Here is a 22,029-nt window from a genome sequence, read left to right on the forward strand (position 1 = left end):
AATCACCTGAATATTTCTGACTATATAACTGAATCTCACATCTATATCCCCTTTCCCTTAAAAGAACAGGAAAGCTGGGTGTGGGGGCCCATGCTTTTAATCCCAACAGAGGTAGAAACATCATTGTGAGTTCAAGGCCAGCCTGGAACTACAGAGTGAGTTCCAGATCAGCTTGGGCTAGATTGAGACCCTGCCTAAAAAAAAAAAAAAAAAAAAAAAAAAAAAAAAGCTTAAGAAAGTATTAATAAGAGGAGAAAGTAAAGATGAAAAAAATGCATGCTTGCAGACATGTATTATTATTATTATTATTATCATCATTATCATTATTTTGAGACAACACAGACCAGGCTGCTGTTCTCTATCTCCCTAAGTAGCCAAAGATGTCCTTGAACTCTTAATCCTTCTGCCGCGGTCTTCAATGCCATTCCTGGCTGCAAACATGTATTTTGAAAAACAATTCTAAAAAGATTTTTCCATTGTCTTGGGCTGGAGAGATGGCTTAGTGGTTAAGTGCTTGCCTGTGAAGCCTAAGGACCCCGGTTCAAGGCTCGGTTCCCCAGGTCCCACGTTAGCCAGATGCACAAGTGGGCGCACGCGTCTGGAGTTCGTTTGCAGTGGCTGGAAGCCCTGGCGTGTCCATTCTCTCTCTCTCCCTCTATCTGTCTTTCTCCCTGTGTCTGTCACTCTCAAATAAATAAATAAATAAATAAAAATAAAAAAGATTTTTCCATTGTCTTAAAATCAGAGTACTACTACTCTGGTTAATTTTCTTAGTAAATGTACTGATTATTTTAAAAATTAATTAAAACTTAACTATACTTCAAAAAGCAGACTTCTAAAAATTAGACTATAATGGCAAAGAAAAAGCATGAAACCTACCTGTTTGAGCAAGGCTACTCTTTAAAAACTATGAACTTAAATTATATATGGAAACACAAGAATATTTTAAATTCAGAAAGAACTGAGGACATTCTAGCTAAAGTGACTTCCTTTTCCTCATGAATTTAGGGCTTTGGCTGAATACAAACATGTAGTGATTACTCAGCAAGTGCCAAACCTAAGGGCTTTAGACAAAGTCAGGACTCAGTTCTTGCTGAAATGCAATCTGATCTCAACTACTGTTGGAAGTGTGAGAGAAAGGTCACTTTATTATGAGTATGAACTTTTAGTTTTAAATCAAAATAGAAGTTACTAATAATTAGCTGAAAAATATAAAAGCTAGTATGTTAGAAACAAAATTAAGCTTATAAGGTGATTACATTTGCAGACTGAAGAGGAAAATGAGGGTTAAGGGCACTAACATTCTAAAGAAACATTTCCTAAACCATGTTCTGAATCAATACACGCTAATAATGTTCTTTGGACAACTCTAACGTGATGGGGAAACTCTGCACTTTAAAACTATTTCTCTACTCATGCACCATGGGGAAAATTCCAATGCACATACACTATGGTGCCAGCAGAGGACAAACTTCCTTTTTCAAGGAGAGTTTCCAAAGCAGGAAGCGTTGTTATTTAGGCCTGAAACAGTGAAAGTGTAATTTACCTAGATGGACCCAATAAAAAGCACTTCCTCTTCCTCACATTCAGGCATACCTTAACTGCATGAATACAAATCACTCTTCCTGAAATTCCTTATCTGCTAGCTGGCCCTCACTTCCTGTGAAGTCTGAGATTAAAATGGAAATTGACATTTCACATGTAAATCCTTAAAAGCAATATAAAATAGACCCCAATTTCTGAAACTGAGCACTGAAAGGGATGATCGATCAAATGGCTAAATTACCAATAGCTGGAATGCTTTTAGTAGAAGGGGCCTGTCACTCAGCCCTCAGCAACCTAGTTATACTCACCATTTTATTGTGGTTCTAAGATTAGGCTGGCTGACTGTGCTGTCATCTAGAAATATTGTTGAGCATGAGCTATACTTTTTAGTAAGCTGCCCTGGAGATACCTGAAGGGGAAGGGAAATAGAAGAAAATGTCACAGTAAGTTAAACCTATAAATGTGGTCTTTTTCTCTGGTTAAAATGTTAATGATAAAGCATTAAGGTATTCCGTACACTCCAAGAACTGCCTGAGTGCATCATCATGTGTGGCTCTACAGGAAACCCAGTGGAAGAAAGCTCTTAGCTTCCACAGATGAAATCTGAGGATAAGGTTATAAAATGCTGCCTTTGGCATGTTACCTAGAATCAAACCTGGCAAGCATCTATTATCAATTTCCCTTATAAATATTATAAGAAGTTTAAAATGAGATTCAGAGTTTTTCTCTTAGACAAAAAGCAGCTAAAATTTTCCATTTCCTCTACTCAGTAGCTACGGGCACAGAGAAGCTTACCACCATAGTCACAAGGTTAATACTAAATGTCTTAGTGTGGTGAACAAATGCTTTAGGGTCAGAGGCTCTGTGTGCACTCCATCACTAACAAGCCAGGGGTTGTAGGTCTCTCTGGACCAGTTCCCTTACATCTCAAAACAGGAGGGCAAAAACAACTTTGGAAACTTAACTTTCATTTTATATTTGATTACTCAAATGAAAACCTCAGCTATTCACATCAATGTTTTAGTTTATTCTCTAAGGTACTTGCCACACATTATGATGGCTTCTTGCCTCATGCTGTTCTCTGCCTTGGATGCCTACTTTGTTCTCAAAGCTTGACTTGCCTACCCTCTGGCATTTTTGTCAGCAGCCCATCACAACATTTTTCCCTACGGGTACACCTATCTTCCAATCCACCACTCCAAAGACACCAACTGCTTACAGAGTGGGGTCGCTTTTAGGAATCTCAACCTCTCCAAAACAGGACTACTTCCAGTACAGAATCTGGGCAGCTTTGGGAATTCAACAAGCATTTGGCAAGTTATTATTTACAAACTGTAAGGGTTGGGAATGTAGCTCCATGCCCTGAGGGCCTGGGTTCACCTCCAGTAATGAAAGAATTATAATTTGGGAGATAAATCTTGCTACAGATACAAATTAACAATTATCTGCAGTGGTACTGGAGACATAATGAACTTTTTGAGCCCTCTACACTATCTTTAAAACACTTTAGAAGTATCCATTCATTGTAAAGTGTACAAGAATACAGCAATATCAAATATTGAAATAGCCTGAAGTTCATCAAGACAACTCTTCTCCTCAGTTTGGCCAATGACTACAGCTTGTCACAATAAAATTCCACAACAGCATTCTTTGCAATAATAGAATTCTATCATTTTATTGTTCTTTTAAAAAGAGACAATTCAGATGTGCCTTCCTTTCCTTCTGTTACTATAATGATCCATCATGCAGTCCTACTGGCCCATCAGTACCTCCCACAAACACATGAGAGACAGGAAGGTAGAAGACCTACTTTAAAGTACAGAACATAGGCTCTATCCCAGAGATGCAGAGATGGTTCAACATACGCAAATTGATAAATGTAATACATTATATAAATGGACTAATGGACAAAAATCACATGATCATCTCATTAGATACAGAGAAAGTGTTTGACAAAATCCAACATCCCGCTGGGTGTGGTGGCGCACGCCTTTAATCCTAGCACTCGGGAGGCAGAGGTGGGCGGATCGCAGTGAGTTCAAGGCCACCCTGAGACTACATAGTGAATTCCAGATTAGTCTGGATTAGTGTGAGACCCTACCCGAAAAACCAATAATAATAATAATAATAATAAAATCCAACATCCCTTCATGATAAAAGTCCTACAGAGACTGGCAATAGAAGGAACATATCTCAATATAATAAAGCCTATTTATGACAAGCCTACAGCCAACATATTACTAAATGGGGAAAAACTGGAAGCTTTTCCATTGAAATCAGGAACAAGACAAGGGTGTCCACTGTCCCCACTTTTATTTAATATAGTACTGGAAGTCTTAGCCATAGCAATAAGGCAAGAGACACACATAGAAGGGATACGAATTGGAAAGGAAGAGATCAAGTTATCATTATTTGCAGATGACATGATTCTATATATAAAGGACCTTTAAAGTACAGATCATTTAAAAACTGTCAGTAGCTGGGCGTGGTGGTATACACCTTTAATCCCAATTCTCAGGAAGTGGAGGATCACTGTGAACTTGAGTCCAGCCTGGGACTACAGAGAGTTCCAGGATAGCCTGGGCTAGAGTGAGACCCTACCTCAAAACAAACAAACAAATAAAAACTGTCAGTAGCCCATAGTCAGAAATATACAGATAGCAATTGAAAGAGCAGAGTGCTTGGTCCAGATGTTTTCGCCTCAAAGCCACTCATTCTTACTACCAAAAAGCCCTAGATGTTTTGGGTAAGTGTAACTACTCGAAGGACTTATTTCTCTCTTAAGCTAGAAATGTTTTAATTATATCTAAAGTTCAGAAATTTCTTAAGTGATTTAATGTGTACACTCTACACTACCTATGTGTTAGAGCATATACTTTTATAATATCAAAAGACAAATACAACATGAAAAATGAAACTGATTCATTAAAATTCTTTAATTCTAAGCGATTTTTTAAAGGTACTACTCTAGGTTGAGTATCCCAAATCCAAACTTCTTAGAATAGGAATTATGGTCATGGGAGTCTAGAATATTTACATATATATAAAATGAGATGTCCTGAGGATAAGAACCATGTATAACTATTAAATTTGTTCTTGTTTCACATATACCTTCACACACACAGCCTAGAGGTAATCTTATTTTTATTATTTATTTACATGCATTGTGTGTATCAACGTGCAAGGGTCTCCTGTCACTGCAAACACCAGATGCTGTACCACTTTTTATGTCCAGCTAACATGGGCTTGGGAACTGAACCTGAGCAGACAGGCTTTGAAAGCAAGTGCCTTTAACCACAAAGCCATCTTCCTAGCCTCTAATGGTACTAATTTTTGTTTGCCTGCTACCTATCCCAAGTGGAATTTTCCACTTGTGGTGTCATGTTGGCACTCAGAAAGTTTATGATTTTGGAGCATTCTGGACTTCCAAATTAGGAAAGTTCAACCTGTATTATGTGGTAAGATAGCATAGGATACCAGGACAGAAACCAATTCTGACCAAAAAAAAAAGTCCTCTAAGGGAATACAAAGAACAAAGTGGAAATGAGTCAAAATAGATTAGCTTATAGATATCTAGGTAACAATTTCTCCCACTTTTCTTCACATACATCATTTTTCGACCATACTGGCTTATCTTTGAAATTATTACATGTGTTCTTAGAGGCCTGGGAGCACTCATTTAACAAATCAACAAACTTACATCAAACACTTCCCTCATCATCAGACTTACTCTAAACTCCTAATAAAGACAGAGGGGATTATTCAGAGAAATAGCCACTTCTGCTACTCAACACCCTTGCTCCAATTCAGGTGACACTCCCAAGTCTTAAGGTGACCAGGAAAGGTGAAGGAACAATCTCTCTACTAACCAGTACATAAGGCTCACTTCTGCTTTCAACACTAGAGGCTGGCAAAACCTGGAACACAGCTGCGAGCAGGTAACTTCCTCTTGATCTTGCTTGGAAACTCAAGATAACTGTCCTATGTTAGGGTTAAAATCTTAGCATTGCTGGCTTATAACCTTGATAAACTACACTGACAAACCTAGGGACATAAAATTTAAGTACTGAAAAAAAATTAAAGAGCAAAATCATTACTGGCACGTGGTTACTAAAATAGAGACAAAGAATACTGTTTATATTCCATCAGCACAGGCATTTATATTCAGACAGTATAGGAGTTTGTAATCTGCACTTAGACTAAGAATGGCTAAAGCTAAAAAGTAATCTTGGTAGTCTAGTAAGTCACGCCCAAGCCCAAAAACATCCCACCCACTCACTCTTACCATTACGCCTCAGCCTCTTACTTTAACCTGTTACATTTTTCTAGGACTGGGAAGATGGCTTAGCAGTTAAAGGCACTTGCTTGCAATACCTAACAGCCTAGGTTTGACTCCCCAGCTAGAAGCATAATGTGGCATGTGGATCTGGAGTTGGTTTGCAGTTGCCAAGAGACACTAGTGTACCCCTACGTGTGAAAACAATTCCATGTACGTTACACCACAGTGGGACAGTTTGGCAGGATGCATGGCTTGAGCAGAATTCTGAAATAAGGCCCTGGCATGTACTAGTTAATAGGCATAACTTTTATTAATATCATTAGGTCTATTGAATTTAAACTTAAATTTGCATTTTAAATACAGGTTCTAAATTCATTTAAACATTGTAGCCTGACCACAAACCTATTTCCTTTTCCTCATGAAATTTCATTACAATTAATAAAACAAGGTCAAACCAAGATCAGGAAATGACTAAGGCATTATTTTTAATGTCTGAAAGATGACAAGTAAGCTGGGCATGGTGGTACACACCGATAAACCCAGCACTAGGGAAGCTCAAGGTTAGCCTGGGCTACACGAGACTATGTCTCAAAAAGCCAAAATAAGAGCTGGCCATTGTGGCACACACCTTTAATCCCAGTACTTGGGGTACAGGGGTAGGAAGATCACTGTGAGTTTGAGGCCACCCTGAGACTACATAGTGAGCTAGAGAGTGAGACTCTACCTTGAAAAACAAAACAAAAAAAGCCAAAAAATAGACAGGTGGGGTAGAGCAGATGGAAACATGGTTAACTTGCGAGCCCATGGACAGAACTTGGCTGCTAGGGTAAAAAATTAAATAAAAGTCAAGGTCAGTTGCATATCTGTGGTTAGAGTCTTAAATTCACCTGCCCTCCATTTTCTATTTATTCTCTAGAGATTAAACCTGACAGTTTGTAAGCTTGGAACTACAAATTGCTGGGTAGGGCAGAACCATGTGCTGAAAAGTAGAACTCTGCTTCCCTTCTGAAAACAAGCTTTCTATGAGCAAGGTTATAATCCCTAGGCAGGAAATTGGAAGAAGAAATCCAACTGTCCCACAGAATAGTCCCCAGAAAAATGTTATGGTCCCACAAAATGAGAAGTCAGCCTGGCCTCCAAATGCTTGCAGTGAGACTCTTCAGTTACAAGTCTTGCTCAGGCATGGTGCTTTTAGACAGAGTAAGCCAAGGGACAACTATACACTTGAGGGGCACCTCCAGAAGTCAAGCAACAGGAAAAGGGGATTCATGAGTCTGTGAAAAGCTTGGGAACAAATGAAGACTTAAAGAAAACTCGAGGGAGACTCCAACCAAATGAAGACTTAAAGAAATCGAGGGGGGGGGGAGGGGGAGGGAGGGAGAGAGGCCTTGACTTTATGCTTTAACCTAAGAATTAGAAGAAAAAGACAAACTAAAAAATAAAAAGGTGGAAATTAGATATCAGTGCAGAAGAATCCTTGCCTAAGATGCCCAACATCTAAGTAACAATATAAGAAAAAGTAGATCTGGCTAGAAGAATAAAGGGGAGGGGGGAAGTTTGGATAGAAGGTGGAAAAAGCTTAACTTTAAAACCATGGACTCTGGACAGTAAATCCCCAGGCCCATAAATGGGCTACCCCCTCCCCCCCACAGTAAGCTGTTGCCCAGGGAGATCCAAAACAATGTAGGCCATTGCCAAAACACTTGCCTGCCAGACCTAAAAGGTAAGACCCTATTGCTTAACACACCACTGACTGCAATCATAGGACAGAGGAATAATACTATGCTGGAACCAAAAGGGAAACTAGTGCCCTCCTCTATAGCCCTCACAGTGATAGAAAGCCCTATGGGTGCTGCTGGAGAAAAATGGTCACCAAGAGCATGAACAAGTAGGAGACTCTACAGTTTACAAAATCAACCAGCCTGACAAGAAGAACACATTTGTGCAATAGTGGTACACAACATCTATGGGTAACCAACTGTTCTCTGACTGGACATGAGGCCTGCTCTGTGGGAAAGAACTCATATTGGGTACTGGAAACCAAGTCAGAATCCCACAGTCAGGAAGCTCATACTTCAGAGAGAAGCCTCCACTGCTCTCTGGAGAAGAAGAGTGGATTTGCACAACAAAATATCTCTCAAATTTGCATTCACCCCCTTTAGCCCAAGCTGCTGTCACTCTTGTTTGGAGAATCTGCTTCATTTTACAGATGGTACAAAAAATGGAGAAACAAGATCCATCAGTAAGACAAGAAGTTAGCCGACTGCCAACCATAAGGCATGTCATCATCTCTACAACACATGCCAGAGTCCAGGAGAAATTGTAGGGGAAGTGACAACATGAATACTGACTGTTCTTACTGCTAGCCTGACAACCAGCCCCAGGTTGATGGTGACAAAGCATGGTGATCAATCAAAACCTATAAAAGCAGAAATCCAGAGACTGCAGATAACACTAAGTCAGACTGCCAACAGGCCTGCAATGGCTCAGGGAACACTACGGAGGAGGGGTGGTGGAAAGATTGTAAGAGCTACAGTGTGTGTAGGTACAGGCACAGTCCCCCATTCCCCCCACCCCCACTACCCCAGTGATTGACTGAGACCTTCATTCACTGTGGGGACAGTGAATACCATTGCCCCAATGAGGAGGGCCTCCAGTGTAATAGGAACTGGAGCAAAGTGTTAAGAGACAATAGCTTGTTATAATTTATATAAAATTTTTTAAAAGGTAGAGAAAAGATTACAGAAACAAGAAAATTCCCTAGTTTTTTATATATCGAATGTCCATGATAAAATGATAAGGTACATGATAAGCTGTATCATGACATTTCAGAATCCCAGAGTAGGGAAAATACCAAGAGCTTCCAGAAAAAGAAAAAGTGGGGACAATGACTGAAATTGGTTATGTCTAACATATCATAAAATAGCAACAGATTTTAAAATAATACTATAAATGAGATGACAATAGAGAAGCATCTTAGTGAAAATTAGCTTTAACCTACAATACACTCTTGTTTTCCCCAAACCAGGTCTCTCTCCCAATAGCAAGCATCCTTTCCCAGTAAAGGCTCTCCAGTAACACAAGGGAGTGACAGGACCTAGGACACAGAGGATCCACCATGACAGAGGAGTTACGCCAGTTTCTGGGAAAAAGTGATAGGCCAGGAAAACAGTCACAGAGGAGGTCTAAGGGAAAACCAGTCATATGGGAGTATGATAAAAGGCTATGGAGGGGTGTCTCCAGGAGAAAACTGGAACACATTTATTTTATTAATACTTGTTAAAGGGAAAATATTTTTGAAAGGCATGTGACAAATGTTTCAACATTTGGGGTTAAAAAAAAGAAAAGCTGTTACATAGATGGTAAATAAAGTCTACCAAAAGGAAAAGGAGGCATGGAGACCAGTCAGAGGCTGCCAACTACATTTGGCTTTGTGAGCTAATGTTGGCTAGGAAAGGGGGGATTATCCAGAGAAGTGAAATGCTCAGAGAAAGAAATAGAACTGACAAGGAGGCAGCATGTCAGAACACTACATGACTCACCAATTAACAGTATCTGTGCATGGTTGTAATGTAAATGTTGATTAATGACAACAGAAAATATACATGGGGAGGAAATGGGAGGTGGAGGCTGTGGTTACAATGGAATGAGGAAGTTGAACTTTCACCTATGATACCAGGAGTCAGCAGGTAATAGTAATATTGACTTGGTACTCTGATTAAAAATAAGACTAAAACTCATGCAAAAAAAAAACTTTTCAAACATATAATTATCCTATGCCCAGTTATTTAGATTTAACTTAATGTGAGAATCATGTCTAAACAAATAATATTAAATCAAAGACTTGCCTAGTTAATTTAATCCTTGGAGCTTTAGAAAATCCACAGTGATCATCCCCATTCCATTTTCTAGAAATCATGGCAGGCAATTTTAATTTTTAACTATTAATTTTTTAACTTTTCCACTGTTTACTTACATGGTTTAAATGGTTGCTCTTCCTCTTTTCACGCACTAAGAATAAAAAATATATTAACTGATCAGTTCTGACACAAAAGCCACAAAAATATTAACAGGAGCTACTATACAACAAAATGAAATTTGCTTTCATTTTTAAAAAGTGTTTTACAACACAATAAATGAAAACTACCAAAATGAACTCCATAAAGTACATTGTAAAAGCATAGTTTTACTTATTTACCTAAGAGATAATCTATTAGACACAAATAGAATTTCCAGGTATGAAAAAAATGGCAAAATGAATTAATCCAAGTAAGAAACTTAGCTAACAAAAAAGCTTACCTGTTATACATTTAAATAACTAAACAGTGTATTTTCTAATTCTATGTATCCATACAATTTACAGCATTACTAGGGTCTAATGCTGACAGCACCAAAAACCAGTTTTTGGTCACACCCATCTCTAGATGCATCAAAATCCCTGAAAGTGTCCTGGACCACCTACTTACTGCAGTCTCTGAAAATGCTAATGTCAATAGGTTACCGAATAACTTCATTAGTGTTCACATATTAGAAAGGGAGAGTGCTAACTTAACTGAACATGACATTTATAGCTCACAAATTCCTTTTACTTTAACAAAGGCCACAAGAGGCACATGGCCACACCAATTCCCACTCTGCCTCCTTCATCAAAACTAGAAAGGCACTGTAGTCACAGGATAGCTTTGATTTCACTGCTTCTTCACAACTGACATGTCAAAAGCCCATAGGTCCTTAAAGAAAGTGGTAAATTCAGTAATGCTAGCCAGAAATGACATTTCAAGACAGGCAAAATACAAAAAACAAACAAACAAAAAAAAACCATAAAAGTGCAGGTAAGAAGCTTTTTTCCTTTTTAAACTGTGGTGTATTACTCCAAATATTATTACATAACCTTCACTTTTTATACCCTTGCTGTCATAGATAACTGAAAACTCAAACACCTAACTTTTTAGGGGAAAAAAGGTGAGGGAGGGGACTGTCCAAGCACTACAGAGAAAGTACAAATGAATTAAATTTCCCCAGTTCTGACTCTCACCCTAACACAAGCTACAAGAAACTTACTTTCATATAACGCTAGTGTAAGAAACATATTAGGGCATGTTTGCTTTGAGTTTTACTTCATTAGGTTGGAAAAGTTTTAAACAGCCTGAAAGTTCTGAGCTGCAGAGAGTTGGATGTGACTGATATGTTTGCTTAGTTACAACACTATGTAAAATCAGGTAAGAATGAGATTCAGTCTGCATAGAAAACACTAACTGTCTTGATTTGCTCACATAAAAACCTATCTGAAACCTAAATTCTATTACTCATCTTTAAAACATACTTTGTGGAGCAAAAGGAAAAAGAAAAAAATAGGATGGAATATGTATAAACTCATAACCACTTCTAAATCATGTATTCACATGCACTGATACTTTAGGATGGGAAATGTATACAATGTAAATACAAAGTCCTCATGTTCTACACGTGAATTCTAAGAGTGACAATTAAAAGTAAAACATCATATATCAAAATAAGTTAAAGTGTGAAAAGCCAAAAAAGCTAAACCAATCAACAAATTCTTAATATTTTCAATATAATATCACATAAAAATAAAGTTTTTAGTCTTTTCTTTGATGGGTTAAATCATCTTACCATCTGTTTGAGATTTGCTGAGGAAAATTGTGCTTGCTCTTGGATGGTCGGAAGGGTTAGATTCCAAAGCTAAATCTACAGAAAAGAAAAAGACGTGAGCATTTATTCCAGCAGGCAAGTAGATGGTTTGGTATTAATGACCACTTTTAACCTTTTGAGAAAAGTTTTTAGTTATGAAGGAGATAAAGGCAACACTACAAGCCCTCTACCAGGGGTCTACAAATACCCTCTCCCCAGTCACGTGAGAAAAGACTGGGCTATGCTGTAGACCTTTCTTTTCTCTCTCCCCCTCTCCCTCCCTCCCTCCCCCCCAACCCAGACCTAGATAATCTAATCCAACTTTTAGATGAATTGCTCACGTGCCCTTCCCTCATACATAGCCAGCCGAAGCGCCTCCCTCTATGCAGACACTACTAGCACTTTCCACGAGCAGTTGCTAGCCACTAGAAACGAATCTAGAAACCAGACTGACATATTAAAATTCTAAAACAAAGGGAGCTGGTCTTGGCAAACCCTCTTTAAGACAACCACTTGGCTAACACTAACTTCATTACTTAGGCAAGTGGCCTCAGGTAGCTGTGGTTTATTTGGGAGCTACTCATCATGGCAGATTTAGAAGGACAACACAAAGGTCTCCTCCATGTGATCACTGCCATGAAAAAAAGGATTTAACTTTTTCCCTCTGCTGCAGTCCATGGTGGGATAAAGAGGGGGTAATCTTGTTTAATCAAGACCCCAAGACAGACTATAAAATTTTATACTGCACATGCTGTCATTATATAAACAGTTATCATGAGGCAGGAAAAAAAAAAAAAAAAAACAACATTCCTTGCAATGTCCATCTCAAGCCACTTACCCACCTTGTAAAAAACTGGACCAAGACCTACAGTAAGGGTAAGGCAATACTTCCTAGATCACATCAGTCATCCTTCTACTCTTGGAAGAGGGAAGTTAGTGATAACCATGTAACACTACATTGCTGGCTCATACCGAATACATGCTGACATTCAAAACTGTAGTCAGGCAGGCATGGTAACACATGCCTTTAATCCAAGCTCTCTTGAGGCAGAGAATCACTGTGAGTTTAAGACTAGCCTGAGACTACACAGTGAGATTCAGGTCAGCCTGGACTAGAGTAAGATCCTGCCTTGAAAACCACAACAAAAACAAACAAACAAAACTAGTCAGCCTTCTAGAAGCTACTATCTAACTCAGCATACTTTTATCTACTTCACAATTTGAAGTGACCTGGTTAATAGCAGTACTGACCATACTAAAGATGGAATGGGTCCATGTCTGGTTCATCAATAAAATTAGCATAAGCCAAAATAATGCTTTGCTAAAAACTATCAATATACTAACAATTATTACTTTTGGTTGCTTTTCTTTAAAAATGCCTCTCTGGTTGGGGAGCTCAGTGCTGAAGCACCTGCATGGTATGCACAAGGCCCTGAACTCCAACACTGAACCAGAAGAATCAGTTCACAACTTACATCCTATTGAAGAAAAATAAGTACCACCTCCTGCAACACAGCTACTGCTTAGTAAATACATAATGGTACAGTGTTATTCCTGTATGTAGCTTAGCCAATCCCCTATTAGTTGGGGATCTAGGCACTTACAGAATTCTTTAATAATTAATAAATTACATTAGTAAAATTAATAAAATTTTATCAGAAGTTTTTCTACTATGAGGAAAATGAAGCAATACTATTTTTATTTTTATAGACAGAATCTCATGTAGCCCAGGCTGTCCTTGAATTCATTATGGAGCCAAGGAAGACCTTAAACTTTTGATCTTTCTATCTATCTCCTAAGGGCTTTGACTACATGCATAAGCTACTATGCCATTTATAGATTTTTTTTTAAGTATTTTATTTACTTATTTGAAATAGAGAGAGGTAGGGAGACAGAGATAGATAGATAGATAGATAGATAGATAGATAGACAGACAGACAGACAGACAGACAGACAGACAGATAGATAGATAGATAGATAGATAGATATTGGGCATGCCAGGGCCTCTAGGCACTGTAAATGAACTCCAGACACATGTGCCACCTTGTGTATCTGGCTTTATGTGGGTACTGGGGAATTAAACCTACATCCTTTGGCTCTGCCTGCAAGGTGCCTTAATGCTACACCATCTCTCCAGCACATTTATAGACATTTAAATAGTTCTTATCTCTTTAGGAAAGATCTTCAAATATAGTAATTGGATTTAAAAAAAAGGATCATTTTCATTGCTCAGTATATAGTGCTACATTGCTTCTAAAGGAAGCAAGGGCACAATCAGTTAGAACCTTGCCAATTACCCCAGTTGTAATTCTGACCCCCACTTCTGAATACTTCAAAAATTCTTGATGGGGCTAGAGAGATGGCTTAGAGGTTAAGGTACTTGCAGACAAAGCCTAAGGACCCACATAAGCTAGATGCACAAAGTGGTACATGTGTCTGGAGTTCACTTGCTACGGCTGTAGGCCCTGGCACACCCATTCCTTCTCTCTCTCTCAAATAAATAATTTTTTTTTAAATTCCTGATGACATAACTGAGGAACATTACTGTGGCTCTAGCTTGTATATATTTGATTCCAGTTTGGCCTTTCTCCCATAGTTAGCTGTGGTATTTCCCCCTGGGTGAGTTTGTAGATATTCTAGGGATTATGTCTATAGGGTTTAAATGTCAATTTGCACAAAGCTGTCAAAAATAGTAATTTTCTGACTACAGCCACCAAAGTTTTCCATATAACCTCAGCTTCCTGTAAATGATATACATAACTATTTTATGGAATGGACACTTGAGCTATTGGGCAATAAATTTATAAACATACTATATTATTTCTGCACTCTCCACTAATTTACTTCCAAGAACCCTAAAGTGCTATGACCTTAATTATTCCTTGACTTTTTTTAGGGAAAAAAGGAATTTAGAGGCTGGGCATGGTGGTACAGATGACCAAGGTAGGAGGATCGCTGTGAGTTCGAAGCCAGTCTGTGACCACACAGTGAATTTTAGGTCAGAAGAGACCCTACATTAAAAAAAAGAAATAAAGCCAGGCGTGGTGGCGCACAATCTTTAATCCCAGCACTCGGGAAGCAGAGGTAGGAGGATTGCCGTTGAGTTCGAGGCCACCATGAGACTCCATAGTGAATTCCAGGTCAGCCTGAGCAAGAGTGAGACCCTACTTCAAAAAAAAAAAACAAAAAGAATTTAGAGATGTCATGAAAAATAAGAATATGCCATTTACCATACACTGCATATATAATCCCCTTAATAGTTTTAGACTATAAGAATGTTTCAAACTCAGAAAAATGTTACTTATCTTATTATTAGATGAAAATTATAACCTACCCTACCACTTTGAATTAATTTAAACTGCAATTTACTAGTAATGATAATATACTGCTTTTCCTCTAGCCTAAGATTCTACCAGTTGTAAGATCCAATTTAATTGAAAATGGTAAAAATGTAAAAACAGCATGTATTTTAAAATAAATGAACTGCATTACTGAAGGCTGGAAGTGTTCAAGCCATGCATTTATAAGCTGTCCAGAAATCTATTCTCTTGGTCAAAATATTTAAAAGGACAGTGAGAACCTAATTGCCATAAATAACATATTTAGGAGGAAGAGCATTGATTTTAACACATTGATTTTCATACATTAGGATAAACAGAAGATGTAATCAGTTTCTGAACCAACTGTTGAGCACCTATTTAAAGGCTTACTGTACTTAATGACCTGCTGCATCACCCCTATAAACATACATTGTAATCACTTTATGGCCTGTAACACAAACATTCCAGGTCACAATTACCCTGCAAGCTGATGATTTTATCACCAATTCCACATATGCAGGGAATTTTTACCTAACAGCCTAATTACCCAAGTTCAGTTCCCCAGAATCCACGTAAAACCAGATGCACAAAGTGGCACATGCATCTGGAGTTGGTCTGCAGTGGCTAGAAGCCCTGGAACACCCATTTATTTTCTTTCCTTCTTTCTTTATTTCTCCCCCCCCCCCACTTACAAATAAGTAAAATATGAGCTGGGCAGTGGTGGCACATGCCTTTAATCCCAGCACTTGAGAGGCAGAAGTAGAAGGACCACCAAGAGTTCGAGGTCACCCTTAGACTACATAGTGAACTCCAAGGTCAGCCCGGGCTAAATCAACACCCTACCTCAAAGAAACAAAAATAAATAAGTAAAATATGTTTTAAGAAATTAAAAAAAAAAAGTGAGGAAAGGAGGTAGCATCCAAAGAAGCCCAGGAAACACAGTCCTTAAGTCCTATGCCTATACACCCTATACCTGGACTTCACAATCTGATGCACCAATTCTTACTTTTCAAGACCCTAGAAAATCCAACTTATACCTCTTAGTGGCTGACTCTGCATATGTCAAATAACTACGATTCCTATGCCTTCTAACTCAAAACACTCACATGAAATATACAGGACACAATATACAATAACAAAAGTTTTCATAAGTAAACTTATAATCAAAAATGGCCACTTTATTAGAAAACCACACCAAAATATTTTGGGTTAATATGTCCTTTGGCTAACCATGTGATCATGCAAGATTAATGATTTATTTATTTTAATAAAGCCATGTTTCCCTTGATTTCTTTCATATAGACTCTATGTCCACCACCTCAGCTTTATTTAAAAAAAATTTTTGTTTATTTATTTATTTGAGAGCGACAGAGAAAGAGGCAGATAGACAGAGACAGAGAATGGGTGCACCATGGCCTCCAGCCACTGCGAATGAACTCCAGACGCATGCGCCCCCTTGTCCATCTGGCTAATGTGGGTCCTGGGGAATTGAGCCTGGAACCGGGGCCATTAGGCTTCACAGGCAAGTGCTTAATCGCTAAGCCATCTCTCCAGCCCCTGACTTTATTTTTAATATATCACATCCTGGAGATCATTACAATATAAAGCAACATCTCACTCCTTTTTACAGATCCATAGATACTCAGATTAATATGTGTGTGTGTATATATGTGTATGTGTGTGTGTGTGTGCACACATGCACATTCATGTGCACATGCTGGTTTATTTTACCAGTCCCTTACTAGACTTTTTTTTATTAGTTATTGTCAAGGAAAGAAAATGAATAGACCTGCCAGGGCCTCTTGCCACTGCAAATGAACTCCAAATCTCCAAATGTACATGCCACTTTGTGCAACTGGTTTTATGTGGGTACTGAGGAATCAAACCAGGATGGAGCACTTTGCAAGTAAGCATGTTTAACTGCTGAGCCATCTCCCCAGCCACCTACTAGACATTTGAGCTATTGTCAATATCTTACTATTGAAAATAATAAAACAAAAGCTTTTGGTGTCTCTTATTTGTCATAGTATACCTTTAGGATAAATTCCTTTATGGAGAATTTCTCATTAACTGTTGTGAGATTGTTCCAAATTCCTCTTCATGGTGTCAAACCATTCTGCATTTCCACCAGCAAAATAGGAATATAACTTCCCACACAACCTCACCAAAGAAAAGTGCTGTCAAGATTTTGGATTTGTTTCCAAAGGAACAGGGTGGCAGTCTTCATCTGCATTTCATTTATGGGTGAGGATATGCTTAAGGATCACGTGCACTCCTTCTTGTCTTCACCCACTTTTGCATCCCTTTATTTCTTTATTCAGTGTACTTCAAGCCCCTGTCACTGCCCCAGTCTCCTAGCTGGTCTGTCCTTCTACCCTTGCAGGCATCATAGTGTACTCTCACAGAGCAGATAACCTCATCTCCTTCACAAAGAGCATATCCTCTGGCCTATACTCCTCCAATGGTTTCCACATTCTTTGTCACAGCCAATTAGCATGGAAAGGTGTTAGTCCACCATCTTCCTTCTGGTAACCCTTTCACTCCGCTGCAGTCACCAAATGTCCAGCCTTCTGCCCTTTGCTAAAACTAAGTTTGCTTTCTTATGAGGAATTCCAAAGGGTCCTATTCTTCTGCATGAAAGCCTCCTCTCATCCCAGATCACTTCCTATCATTTTTAGGACATTGCACATGTCATTGAGTCATCTTTCACCTCCCCATGTAAAACGGTCCTCTTCCTCAACTACCTTAAATTTACTTTCTACCCATCAGCTCACCACCTCACCTTCTTGATTTTTCAAGCACTGTCTACTCCTCCCCTTCTCTAAAGAGGCAGGATCAGGATTGGGAGGGGGTTGTCTTCACTAGTCTATTTCTGAAACACTGGCCATTTAAAAGGATGTGACAGCATGTTTCTGAGAACTCAAAAGTGGGTAAGTTCTCCCACATCTCCTAATTTTGTCTGTCATCTAAAACCGGCATTATTTGCAGATTTACAGTGGCAGCTACTCAGAATTAAAGACATGGGACAGGCCACCAAGAACCCCTAAAACAGGAATTCTAATGACCAGTTGCCATTAACTTCAAATTTACATAAGAATATTCCATACTAAAGTATCTTAAGTGCAAAATGGCCTATCTTACAAAGTTCAGTCGTAAGACAAAACACACCACTTGAATTCTATAGTAGGGAGGTACAGTGCATCATCAGTCATCAAAAAACTTTTACCTTAGGGGACTATGTATAAATTGTACTATAGAAGACGTCCAGGCATAATGGACAGATACAAAAATGATACTTGATTCATTCAATGGTACACTAGTTAAGGAAATGTAAGAGTTGGTACAGCAGTGTGCATGGGCTCAGGGAGACACCATGGAGTGTTATCCATCAAGTACTGTATAGCTTTAAGTAAGTTAACAAAGCAGCACACACAGCAATCCCATTTTTATAAAATAAAATGTTATCTTTTTATGCATATGAAAGTCTCAAGAAGAATCAAGGTTTCAAGATGACGTTATTTTTGGAAAAGTAAAAAAGAGTTTAAATTAACTAAGGGGGAAGGGACTGGAGAGATAGCTCAGCAGTTAAAGGCACTTGCTTGCAAAGCCCAAGGAGCCTGGCTGGATTTCCCAGGGTCCATGTAAAGCCAAATGCACAAAGTGGCACATATGTCTGGAGTTCATTTGTGGTGGTAGGAGCACATCCATGTCACTCACTGTCTCTCTCTCTCTTAAATAAATGAATCTTTTACTGGGAAGAGAAGATTTCTTGCTCAGATGTTTTTTCCCATATTGTTCTTCCCTAGCCTCACTCCTCAGAAGAAAGGTCAGCAGAAGCGGATGAGAGCACTTTTAGCTGGTCAATTAGCGAAGCTCCCAAAGTCAAAACACAAAAAGGCTGTATGAAAAAGTAAAGGCATCATAAGGCAGTATTTGTGTGACTGGTGCTCTCATCACGTGTGTCAGATACAGCAGTAAATAAAGGCAAAGGAGTAGAAAATACTTTTGAGTCTATCTGAACACATACTATATCCTCAGGAAGTCTTGAACATAACTTGAGCTCCCCAGGCCCCCGATGCCCCCAGGTAGGGTCTCACTCTAGCTCAGGCTGACCTGGAATTCACTGTGTAGTCTCAGGGTGGCCTCAAACTCACAGCAATCCTCCTACCTCTGCCTCCCAAGTGCTGGGATTAAACGCATGCACCACCATGCCTGGCTTTGAACATGATTTGTAATGTTCTAAATGTTTCAGGAGAACACAGCACAGCATCATTATGTATGACTTTAAGAAATAAAAAACAATCCATTATAAAAAGTTATGTTTTAATCTAAATAGGTGTTTCTCAGTTTCCAAGGAGATGAATACAAAATTTTCTTAAATAGCAATACTAAAAGCAAAGTTTCAATGTATTTATACTTTACACTTGGTGTTCTGACCCGGTTTCTATGGAAACAATAAGCCAAATGCTGAAATTTCTTATCACTTTATTGAATGCCAAAAAATTAATTTCAAAAAATTGGCAGTGCTGAGGATTAAACTTATGGCTTCACTCATTCTGGGCAAGCACTATACCCTTGAGCTATGTCTCCAGCCATAAAGCTAAGTTTTAAAAGAAAAATTGTACTGAAAATGTAAATGACATGTTGATGAAGTGATACATTCTGGTCTCACATGTATCTTTTTCCCCCAAATTTTCTGACTTAACTCCTTACTTATCCTAGTCCTCAGCATACCTGATCCACTAGCTTCTCCTACTGTTCTCCTTTGACTAGGTCGTTCTCAGCTTCAATTAATAATGACCAAAACAAATTCATGTACCTGATCAGGAAATTTAGGCCACGCTGTCATGTCTACTTTTATTCTTATCAACTGACTGGACAGGAAATAGAGGATGACAGTTGATTATGAGTTTGGAAACTTGAAATGTAACTCAAACACCTGGGTAGAATAAAGTGCCAAAGGACAGGCCTACTTTATGATTAAAATAAAAGACACATTCTGAGCAAGTTCATATGAACTGGGTATGGTATATCCAGTATCCACACTATTCTGTCAGGAATTAGAACGCTTGTTCTATGCAGAAGCAACTTTACAGCATGCCTGACTTTGCATTCATTGGCATTACAGGGAGCACACAACAGGAAGGGCCGAAGGAGTTGTACATGAAAAAGTGTTGTAAATCCTGAAGAGTCACTAAAGGTCCTATTTGGACTCTCACCCAATACTATCCATCTACTAACTGGTTTGTAAAATTAGAGGCTTACCTTACATCACACCAAGTAGAACACAAGTTTTCACGAGTACTCGAACGCGCACTGTTTAAAGGTACAATTTAGCCCTGTTTGTTCCTTCTTTCAATTTTTGAATATTCCAAAAAGTTATAAATGTGTGTCCATCGTGAGCCTTAAGTTATTCTAACATAAAGACACTAACAGCCCAAGTAAAGTTTAAATAGAGTTATAAAGCATTTCCTCTATAGAAATGAAATGATCCCTGACATGTAAATGAGCCAATTAGACTTTATGATACAATGCCTTACAATTCAGAGAATAAAGCTTACAATAACCAAATTGTTGTTACCCAGAATAACTGTTACGAAGATCAAACATTTCCTCTTTTCCTTCCTCCTGGCACACCCTCCGGTGGTGATGTCTGTAGAACTCAGCTTTCACCTCAACATTCCCAGGGTTGAACAGTGTTCTCAAGGCAGGAGGGGCGGGGAGGGGAGGAGGGGCGGGGAGGGCAGGGCGCCATGGAAACAAACACTGCAAGCTCCGGCAGGGTCTGGCATCCTCACTCCCAAACCTTTACGTTACTAATTAAAGCCTAAATTTATGCTTTTGTCTCCTTTGACTCGTCTGACCCACAATCTTATGAACCAGTCCATCTCGATGTCTGCCAAGTATTTGGCAAGGAGGAAATTTTAAAGTATGCAGAACTCCGAGGGTGAACTGCTTTGGAAGGGGGGCGAAAAATGACACAAACTTTTCGCGCAGTCTCGGCGGTAACATTTGACACCGTTCACAGCTATTTGCGGGCCTCTTTACCCCGTTTTTCTTTCCTTCTGTATTCATAGCATAGTTGGAAGGAATAAGGCAGGTTCCATCAGGACCACCTTTAAAAAGCCCATTTAATAGCATGAAATTCTATGACAACTTACTTGAACACAGAGAACCCTCAAGCGCCTGGGTCTGAACTACTGGAGTATCATAAGCTACTTTCACTGGCGTGAGAAAGGGAACCATTTCTTACCTGGCTCCTTTGCCCTTGGGGGTACCAGCTGGAGAGGAAGATGGGACCTATACTACGAAGTTGGGGCACTGGGATTCTTATTAAAGACAAGGGAGTGATTCTAAAGTATTGATAAAGTCCCACGGGACGAGGCACACAGCCACAAAGAAGGGGCGCGGACTAGAACAGAAGCTCTCACACCAGACTCGGGCGAATCTCAAGAGGCAGCCCCGGACTGGGCGTTTGGGGTTGGGGAGGTTCAACTGGCCAGACACGATCGGGAAAGATTAAGGGGGTGGGGACACGAGCCACGTCCAGCCTTCACCACCACCACCCTACACACACACCCGGGTTTCCCAGGCCTGGGAAAAGCCCGGCTCCGGGGCAGGAAGGAGGGAGGGGAGGACACCGGGGTGGGCGGAGGCCAGAGGTGCGCCCGGGGAGAGGGGGGAACGTACGGACGGACGGGCTGCCCGCTACCCCCTCACCTTCGGGCATCTCCCGATCGCTGATGTGCTGCAGGTGGTGACCCTCGCCGGCTCCTAAATCCAAGTCGGCGGCGGGCTCCACGGCGGCAGCTGGCGCCGGCGCTACGGCCACCGCGTCCCCGGCCGCCGCTTCGTAGGTGTCAGACTGGTAGTCCGGCTCTGCCGACCCCGAGCGCCGGCCCAGCTTGGGGCTGGCATTGGGGGACACGCAACAGGTCAGCGTGTTCCCCATGGGGCGCCCGCGCCTCGGCTCGCCGCCGCCCGCGCCTCCGCTCGCCCCCGACTCCTCCGCGGCGCCCGGCAGCCGCCCCCTCCCCCAACAATGGCGCGGCCGGCGCCGCCAGCCCCGGGGCTACGCCGGGGCTCCGCCGCGCCCGCACTCGCCGCCCTCCCGCCCGCCCGGCCCGGGGCAGGGCTCCGGCCTCGGCCGCACCCCCCACCAACTGGCCGCCGCCGCCTCCCCCGAGCAGACTAGTCTGCGAGGGCGGCGACCAGCCCGGCTTATTTAAAAGG

At 40.2% G+C, this 22,029-nt stretch overlaps 1 protein-coding gene across 2 annotated transcripts in view; it reads right to left on the reverse strand.

Annotated features, from left to right (window-relative positions):
* Positions 1-21,748, reverse strand: part of Ccnyl1 (cyclin Y like 1) — a 38,389-nt gene extending 16,641 nt beyond the window's left edge. Inside the window, exons 1-4 of one of the 2 annotated variants that reach the window (XM_004653539.2) lie at positions 21,517-21,748; positions 11,459-11,533; positions 9,801-9,835; positions 1,854-1,954 (exon numbers count right to left, since the gene is read on the reverse strand). In XM_004653539.2, coding sequence (XP_004653596.1) covers positions 1,854-1,954; positions 9,801-9,835; positions 11,459-11,533; positions 21,517-21,748 — 443 coding nt within the window. The remainder of the gene's footprint in view (positions 1-1,853; positions 1,955-9,800; positions 9,836-11,458; positions 11,534-21,516) is intronic. The other variant, XM_004653540.2, reaches the window with a different exon arrangement.
* Between the last annotated feature and the right edge of the window lie 281 nt (positions 21,749-22,029).

The sequence above is a fragment of the Jaculus jaculus genome, chromosome 4 (genome assembly GCF_020740685.1).
Source record: "Jaculus jaculus isolate mJacJac1 chromosome 4, mJacJac1.mat.Y.cur, whole genome shotgun sequence".
Lineage (NCBI taxonomy): Eukaryota > Metazoa > Chordata > Mammalia > Rodentia > Dipodidae > Jaculus > Jaculus jaculus.